The 7,987-nt window shown below is 44.9% G+C and overlaps 1 protein-coding gene across 1 annotated transcript in view; it reads right to left on the reverse strand.

The window, feature by feature from the left end:
- PDILT (protein disulfide isomerase like, testis expressed) overlaps window positions 1-7,241 on the reverse strand; it is a 53,177-nt gene extending 45,936 nt beyond the window's left edge. The window contains exon 1 of the mRNA XM_007954732.2: window positions 7,040-7,241. Coding sequence (XP_007952923.1) covers window positions 7,040-7,241 — 202 coding nt within the window. The remainder of the gene's footprint in view (window positions 1-7,039) is intronic.
- Window positions 7,242-7,987: the final 746 nt, after the last annotated feature.

The raw sequence follows: 7,987 nt of genomic DNA on the forward strand, positions 1-7,987 counted from the left end.
AGTGCCTAAGGCACTTGACTGCTAACGAGAAGGCTGGCGGTTCAAACCCACCAGCCACTCCTCGGAAGGAAGATGGGGCAATCTACTTCCATAGTGGTACCGCCTCAGAAACCCAAGGAGGGGTCGCTATGAGTCCAGTCCAACTTGACGGCACATAACAGTAAAAGTAACATAGAGTGGGAGGAAAAATGTGGAACAAAATTCAAAAACATGAAAATGACCAGATTACTGGTGGGATAGAGACTGGTGGAACTCCCAAGACTATGGTCCCAAGTTAACCTCCAGGGCTAAAAATAGACTCACTTGCATGGACTGGTTCTTGGCCCAACAGCAGTAAAACCTACATGCAGAACACCTACCCAGTGTGATGCACTCACCTAGTCTAGGAAGATGTGCCCCTTAGATCAACTAGCTATGAGAGATCAGAGGGGCAGCATTCACATAGAGGGAAAGCTGGACAGACAGGGATGTATAACTAAGAAGGGCACAGGGAGGAGGCAGTCACAGGGAGGGGAGCGGAGGAGAGTTTTTTATGGTTGGGGATGGGAATCAGGGCCGTGAAACCAAATGTGCATGAACTACCAAATGTAAAACAAATCTGCTTTGTAAATTTGCACCCAGAGCACAATTTAAAAAAACAAAATTAAAAAAGAAAAGGCCCTGAGGTCGCAGTGTGTCTGACGTGTTTGAGGAGAGTGAGCCGTAGTAAGGACAGATGATGTAGGCCTTCAAGGTCATTGGACAGGCTCTGACCTTTCCTCTGAGTGACATAGAAAGTCACTGGACGGTTTGAAGCAGAGCTGTGCTGCAACATGACTTACTTTCGAGCAAACTGGTAGATGGAGATTAGAGCAAAGGGGGAAGAGGTGGATGCAGGGAGGCCTACTATAAGGCTACTGCTATAAGAATCCAGGGGAGAGATGGTGGCAGCTCGGACCGAGGCAGCGGCAGTGCAGAAGATGAGAAGTGGTCGGTGTCTAGAGAGATCATGAAAGAGTAGTTCACTAGACTTGATGACAAAATAGCACATTTATGGGGTCTCTAAGGAAGCCTGGTGGTGCAGTGGGTAAGTGATCAGCTGTTACCTAAAAGATCATTGTTTTGAACCCACCAGCTGCTCCATGGGACAAAGACGTGGCAATGTGCTTCTGTAAAGATTAAAGCCTTAGAAACCCTATAGGGGCACTTCTACTGTCTGATAGGGTCCCTGAGAGTTGGACTTGATGGATGGTAATGGTTATTATTATTGTTATTACTACTATGACATTGGTGATGAATCCTTGGTCTTGCTTGGCCAGGTTCTCTTTGGGAAGGGGGGTTCCCCAGCAGATCTTCTGGCTCCAGGGAAAGGAGGACAAGGATAGCCAGCACCAAGGCATCCATCCCAAGGCCTAAGCTTAGTGTATGGCTCTCATGTGGGTTCAGGATAAGCAAATGGGACCCAGGGTCATATTAAAATAGGCACTGCCCTCCGATCATCTACCTGGTGTGTAGGTGTGTTAATGGCTAATGGTCCTAGAATCAATGTTTGCCTGGGTCTTTCATAGATAACCCTGGGCTCCTTTCTCTGAGTAGCCACTGTGAGTCAGGGAGGGGCTGATAGAATGGGGGAGGCAGTGAGCCTAGGGACTGGGGATTGTAGCGTCCAGCACAGGGAACTAGAATCTGCCTTCCTTTACATGAGTGGTTCTCAATGGGCAACATCTGGCAAGGTCTGGAACCATTTTTGGTTGTCACACTAAGGGAAATGGAGCATCTATGAGTAGAAGCCAGGGATGCTACTAAACATCCTATAATGCATGGAAGAGCCACCCAAAACAAAAAATCATGCAGTGTTAAATGTTAATAGTAGTGCTGACAACGAGAAATGCTGCTTTAGGTCAAGCTCAGATCAAGTGTTATTGAATGAGCCCCCATTCCAAAGGGCCCTTTTCAGAGAATAAAGGTGCCCCCAGCTGGTATGAACCTCAGGATGCTTGTCATCACCCCTTCTGGTTCCTCAGGGTTTCCTCAAGAGTCAACAAACATATTGTTATATCTAAGACAGTGGCCTCCAAGTCCCTGAAGGATGTGGATGTCATCTTTCTGACTTCACTTCAACTGCTCTTTTCTTCAGCAGCTTAGCTTTCACCACACTGGCACATTCCCACCTCAGGCCCTTTGCACGTGCTGTTCCCTGTGCCTGAAGTGCTCTCCCCACCCTCCTCCACCAGATATCTGCATGAGTTGCTCTCTCACTGCCCTTAGGTCTTTGCTGAAACATCATATTCTCAGGGAGGACTTCCCTGGCCACTTTAATTAAATGTGCACACCCATCTCAACTCAACCCTTGCATTCACTATTGCTCTTCTCTGTTTTTCTCCATAGTAGCTTAACCGTATGTCATACTACATATTTTACTCAGTTATCTGTTTATCTTTTGTCTCATCCCTCCAGCATGTAAGTTTCACGAGAGTAAATTTTTTTCTGCTTGCTCATCACTTTACTCTCCAGTGCCTGAGGTATATCTGACACCTAATAAATCAATAAATAAAAGTAAATATTGAATAAATGAATGTTCTAGTTATTAGTACATGGAGCTCTGGTGGTGTAGTGGGTAAGGCTTTTTGGCTGTGGTTTGAGCCCACCAGCTGCTCCAAGGAAGAAAGATGAGTCCATCTGCTTCCATGAAGATTTATAGCCTTGGAAAGTCAATGGGTGTCACCACGAGTCAAAATCAACTAGATGGCAGTGGGTTTGGTTTGAGTTTTGAGCTATTAGCACAGTGCGGTAAGATGGACGGAGCACCAGTTTTGGTGTCAGACCTGGCTTAAATCCAGACTTCGTCACTTACTAACTTTGGGCAAATTATCTAACCTTTCTGGGACTTACTTGCCTTCATTTGTGAGATGGGGATAATATAGTGCCTGGAACACAGGTCTGTAATAAATGGTTGTTATCACCACTATCTGACATCATAATCATCACTATTGCTGTCATCAATATCTATTGTTGTTACTGCCATCACCATAACCATCATCATCACCATCCTCCTCACCATCTTCATCACTATCATCATCATCATCACCATCTTCACCGCTATCACCACCCATCATCATCTTCATAATTGTCATCACCTATCATCATCTAACCTGCTACCAGTCCAGACTCTTGCCACCTGTGTGTTAAGGACAATCACTAAATGTACATAGAAACAGCCCATGATAAATTTCATCTGAGTTTTTTCCACTAGAAATAGCCTTTCCTTTTCTCCTGATTCATTCATGAAGAACATAATGGACAAATCAAAAACCCACTGCCATCGAGTCCACTCCAACTCATAGCGCCCCTCATTGGGTTTTCAAGGCAGCAAATCTTTACAGAAGTAGATTACCCCTCTTCTTTCCTTGGAGTGGCTGGTGGGTTTGAACCACCAACCTCTGGTTAACCATCAAATGCCTTAGGCACTGCGTCACTAAAGCTCCTTAATGAACCCAAGGAAGGCATATTTATTCCATTTATTTATTCATTCATTCAACATCTGTGGAGGCCTACCATGTTTCAATCGCAATGCCAGATGTTAGGAATCAAAAGACAAGTTAGTTTTGTCCCCAGCTCCCCATTAAGTTTAAAAGCAGTTTCAATTCAGTGTGGCAAGAATTATGACAGTGGACTATGTGCAGGCTCCTAGCCAGTCTGAATGGGAGTGTCTCCAGACAAGGTGATTCTATGAGTTTAAATCTCACAACCACATGAAAAAGTAGAGGAAGGACACTATAGGCAGAAGGAACAGCAAGTGCAAAGGCTCAGAGGCCTTAGTGAGTATGGTCCATTCTGGACCCATTTAAAATAGTCTAGCATTCAAGCAAGGTGGAGAGATAGGCCTCGTCTACAGCAAACAGAGGACCTTATAGCCATGTGAAGGACTTTGGCATGTTATAGGACCACTGAGGGTTTTTAATCAGGGAGTAATACAATCAGATTTGCATTTTAGAAAAATCTTTCTGGATGTGTTGTGTGGGCAGCATTAAAGAGGTAGAGAAACCACCCCAGAGGCTGCGATGAGGCTGAGAAAAATGAGGAGGCCAGAACTGAAACAGTGGCACTCAGTTGAGGAGAACTGTTGAGACTGGAGAGGGATTTAGGAGATGGCATCAATAGAACTTGGGAGGAGATAAGATATGGGGAGTGGGTGAAAATAGAGAGAGGTGTCAAAAACGACCTTGAGGTGCCTGCCTTTGACATTAGTGGTGGTGGTGCTGTCAGTTAAGGCAGGGCATGGGGAGAGGCAGTGTTGAGAGTGAGTCAGAGGTGCTGAGGTCTGTTTGGGACACGTGTGTCAATGAGAAGTCTGAGGAACAGAGGAAAGGCATTGCTCATCATTGGCTCTTGGAATCCCCAGAGAGATGCAAAGCTGGACAGCAGATAAGAATTTGAGTCATTAGTAGGGTAGTCCCTGGGCACAAAGTTGGAAAAAACCCTTCTGCAAAAAAATAAAATAATTACTCTTGGAAAGACTTCATTCATGTTGCATTAATTGAGCCTGCAATATGCAAGCACTACTATGACCTTTGGCCCATTTAAGTTAGCTTACAACTTTGAATCTTGTGACAAATACAATGACTGTATTATTCATAACCCCCTTTACTCTTGCTTCCTCCACCATTGTTGTTGCTGTGTCCCGTGAGTCAACGCCGATTCATTGTGACCTTATAGGACAGAGTACAACTGCCTCATAGAGTTCCCAAAGCTGTAAATCTTTACAGGAGCAGATCGCCAGGTCTTTTCTCCCACAGAACGACTGGGTTTCGAACAACAGACCTCAGTTAACAGCTGAGCACTTAACCATTGCACCACCAGGACTCCTTTCCTCAATCACAGAAGCTCCTAAGTTAGGGATAGAACTAGGTGCAATTCTGGCCAATAAGACATAACTGAAGTCACTGGGTGGAGCTTCTGGAAAAGTTTTATTTTATTATTATTTTTTAAAGAGATACACTTGGCTGCCATGACTTTTGTCCCTTTTGCCCTTGTCCTTTTATTCCTAGCAGAATGTGCAATGCAGATGGTGCAGCAGCTATCTTGTGATCATGACCTAAACATGTTAAGGATGATGGAGCAGAAGGGTAGAATAACCTGGATCCTTGACATTGTGGGGCTACTGCCCCACTCATTCCCTATCTCTGGACTGCACAGTGCATGAGATAAACATGTGGGTTTAAGCCACGATTAGCAGACTTATTTCTTGCAGCTGAACCCAGTCTTAACTGATCTGATGCAACTGCAGCTATTCAGATGCTACCTAGCCAAGACAAAATGGGAACTCCCATCTATTGAGCGTCTTTCAGGTGGGTCCTTCAAAGACACTATTTCTGTTAATTCCTATGATGAGTCTACCACTTTCATCATGAGTCTACCACTTTCATTATTTCCACTTCGCAGATAAAATGAGACACTAAAATGTTACTCAAGGCCATATAGGTAGTTTATAGAAGGATTGGGTTTCACACCCAGGCTTGCCTGGCTCTAAAGCCCATACACATTATACCTTGATGTTGCTTAATAACCAAAGTGGATGGATGATTCAGGTTAAGAAGGATTCTTCAGGATTTACCAGTCCTTGATAAGTACTGGAGTCAACAATCACAAATTCCAAAGACTTCTGCCCACATGTGGCTCTGAAGTCAGGGTTCTGAAAATCAGTGCTCACACTTGTTTCCTGCATCCTTCAAATTCTCCCATGTAGGAGGGGCATAGGACAGGTCTTCAGGCTCCACTTGCAGCTGCCTGATCTTGGGCACATCATTGGGCCTCCCTAAGCCTCTGTTTCCTTGGCTACAGAATGAGAAGAATACACTAACCCCTCATTTATCAGCATGGTTAAGTTCCAAAGACCAGGTTATTATGTGAAAATCAGCTTTGTGTGAAAATGGAGGATGATCGCATCAGATCACAAAATGGAAGAAGACTAAATCATTTCACAACTGCCAAATTACAATATTACATAACTACCAAACCATTAAGAACCATAGCTCAGCCAAGATGACACATAACCTTAACCATCACAGCCAGCATTACTCTCACCTCACATCTTGGCGTCCATTACTGCCAGATGTATGTCACTGATGAACAAAATAGTCAGTGGATTTTCCATTATTGTTGTAAACAAGAAATATCAGGTAACGAGACTGTCAATAAGTGAGGAGTAGGTGTAGCACCCACCACACAGGTCCTGGCACATACCAAGTTTGACTCTGTGGAAACAATTAGGAAAATCACTTATCCACAGGCCCAAGAGGGAAGCCCTGGTGGTACAGTGGTTAAATGCTCAGCTGTTAACTGAAAGGTTGGTGGTTCAGAGAAAGATGTGGCAGTCTTCTCCCATAAAAATTACAGACTTAGAAACCCTATAGAATAGTTCTACTCTGTTCTATAGGGTTGCTATGAGTCGGAATCAACTCAACGGCAATGAATTTTTTTCTGGCCTAAGGCAAAGCTGTGTCAGCACATGCCAGCACCTCAGGAAGCAGCAGCCTGTTATCTCCCCCCAAAATGACTGCCGATGCAAAGGACAACAGTCTGAATAATGAAAGTGGGGATGCAAAGTTTAGATGATAAATATGATTGCAAAACTCCCTTTCTAGAAAATTTATCCTAACTGCTGTTATGTATTACTCTCCGTTGTGTTCCAGGAACTTAACACATGATTTCTTTTCATTGTCCTGACAACCTAGTATGGTCTATTTTAATGCCCATTTTACAGAGGAGGAAACTGAGAGTTAGAATTGCAAGTACACCAAGGTCTAAAGCCTGGATCTTTACTTTCCATGGCACAAGGAGCCACATAAAAATCCCAGACTAAAAAGGCAGTGCATTTTGCAAATTGCTTAACTTCCCTGGGCCTCAGTGTTGTCATCTGGAAATTGAAGGTGCAATTATACACATCTTATTTCTTAAAACATAGTAATAGTGTGTATTTGCATATGTTTAGCAATATAGAGAACTCCTCTGGGCCCCAGAAGCATCCCTCACACACTTCCCAGGAGCAGGAGCCACTTACGGAAAAGCACCATGAGGAAACGGGTCTGATTCAACATCTGGTTCAGGCCAGCAGACGTCAGCACCATCAGGTTGCCTTCCTCCCGGATGTGCAGGGGCTGGGACATATTGATGCTGGGCTCCTTGGCGCGCACCTCTGGTGAGCCCTGCACAGCAGAGACACCAGAAGCCACTAGGAGCAGGGACATCCAGAGCAGCTCCATATCTGTCCTGTGGAGGCAAGTGGAGGAACAGGCACCTTTATCAGCACAGGTGCCAGGGCTCCACGTCATCACTCCTTCCCACCAGTCTGTGAGTGTGAACCTGTTCTGAGCACGGCCCACCACTCTCCAGCAGTGTCCACAGTTCAGTAGCAGCACTGTGGGAGAGGTGAGGGGTTAGGTAAGCATTGGGGTCCCACTCAGAGCAGCAAGAAGTGGAATTCACACTCAAGCCACTCGAGACTGCTGGATCCCCAGCCACTAGGTGAGACCTTTGCAGAAATGTGGTCCCACTCCAGAGTCCTAAGGTGAACCTCTGGATCTGAGGGATAATGGTCCAATTCCCCATCACAACCTCCCAGGAATTCCTCCAAAAATAGTGCCTCTGCTTCACACGCCTCCACCTTCTGCTTGAATGTCCCTATGATGGGAGATTACTATCCTGTTTAATTTGGAACTAATTTTCTCCACATATGTTAATATTTTCTTGTTTCTTTTAAGCCTCTTCAGTAATTCCATTGTGTAGTTTGTAGACTGAGACCCACATTATCAAGGCAATCAACAAAGCTGAGCTCAGAAGAGGATGAAGGATGGACAGACCGGCTTTCCAGAAAGCTAAGTGATACATATAATTCAAGTCTAAATCTCAGCCAAAGGGCCCATTACTTGGCCTCCAGGTCCCTTAAGAATCCACCAAGCCCAGGATAGACCTGGTAGCATGGCCCTGGTCGGCCCTAGCTAAGTCTGGT

Source organism: Orycteropus afer, unplaced genomic scaffold, assembly GCF_000298275.1.
Source record: "Orycteropus afer afer isolate SDZICR_OR568_19922 unplaced genomic scaffold, OryAfe1.0 scaffold00470, whole genome shotgun sequence".
NCBI lineage: Eukaryota > Metazoa > Chordata > Mammalia > Tubulidentata > Orycteropodidae > Orycteropus > Orycteropus afer.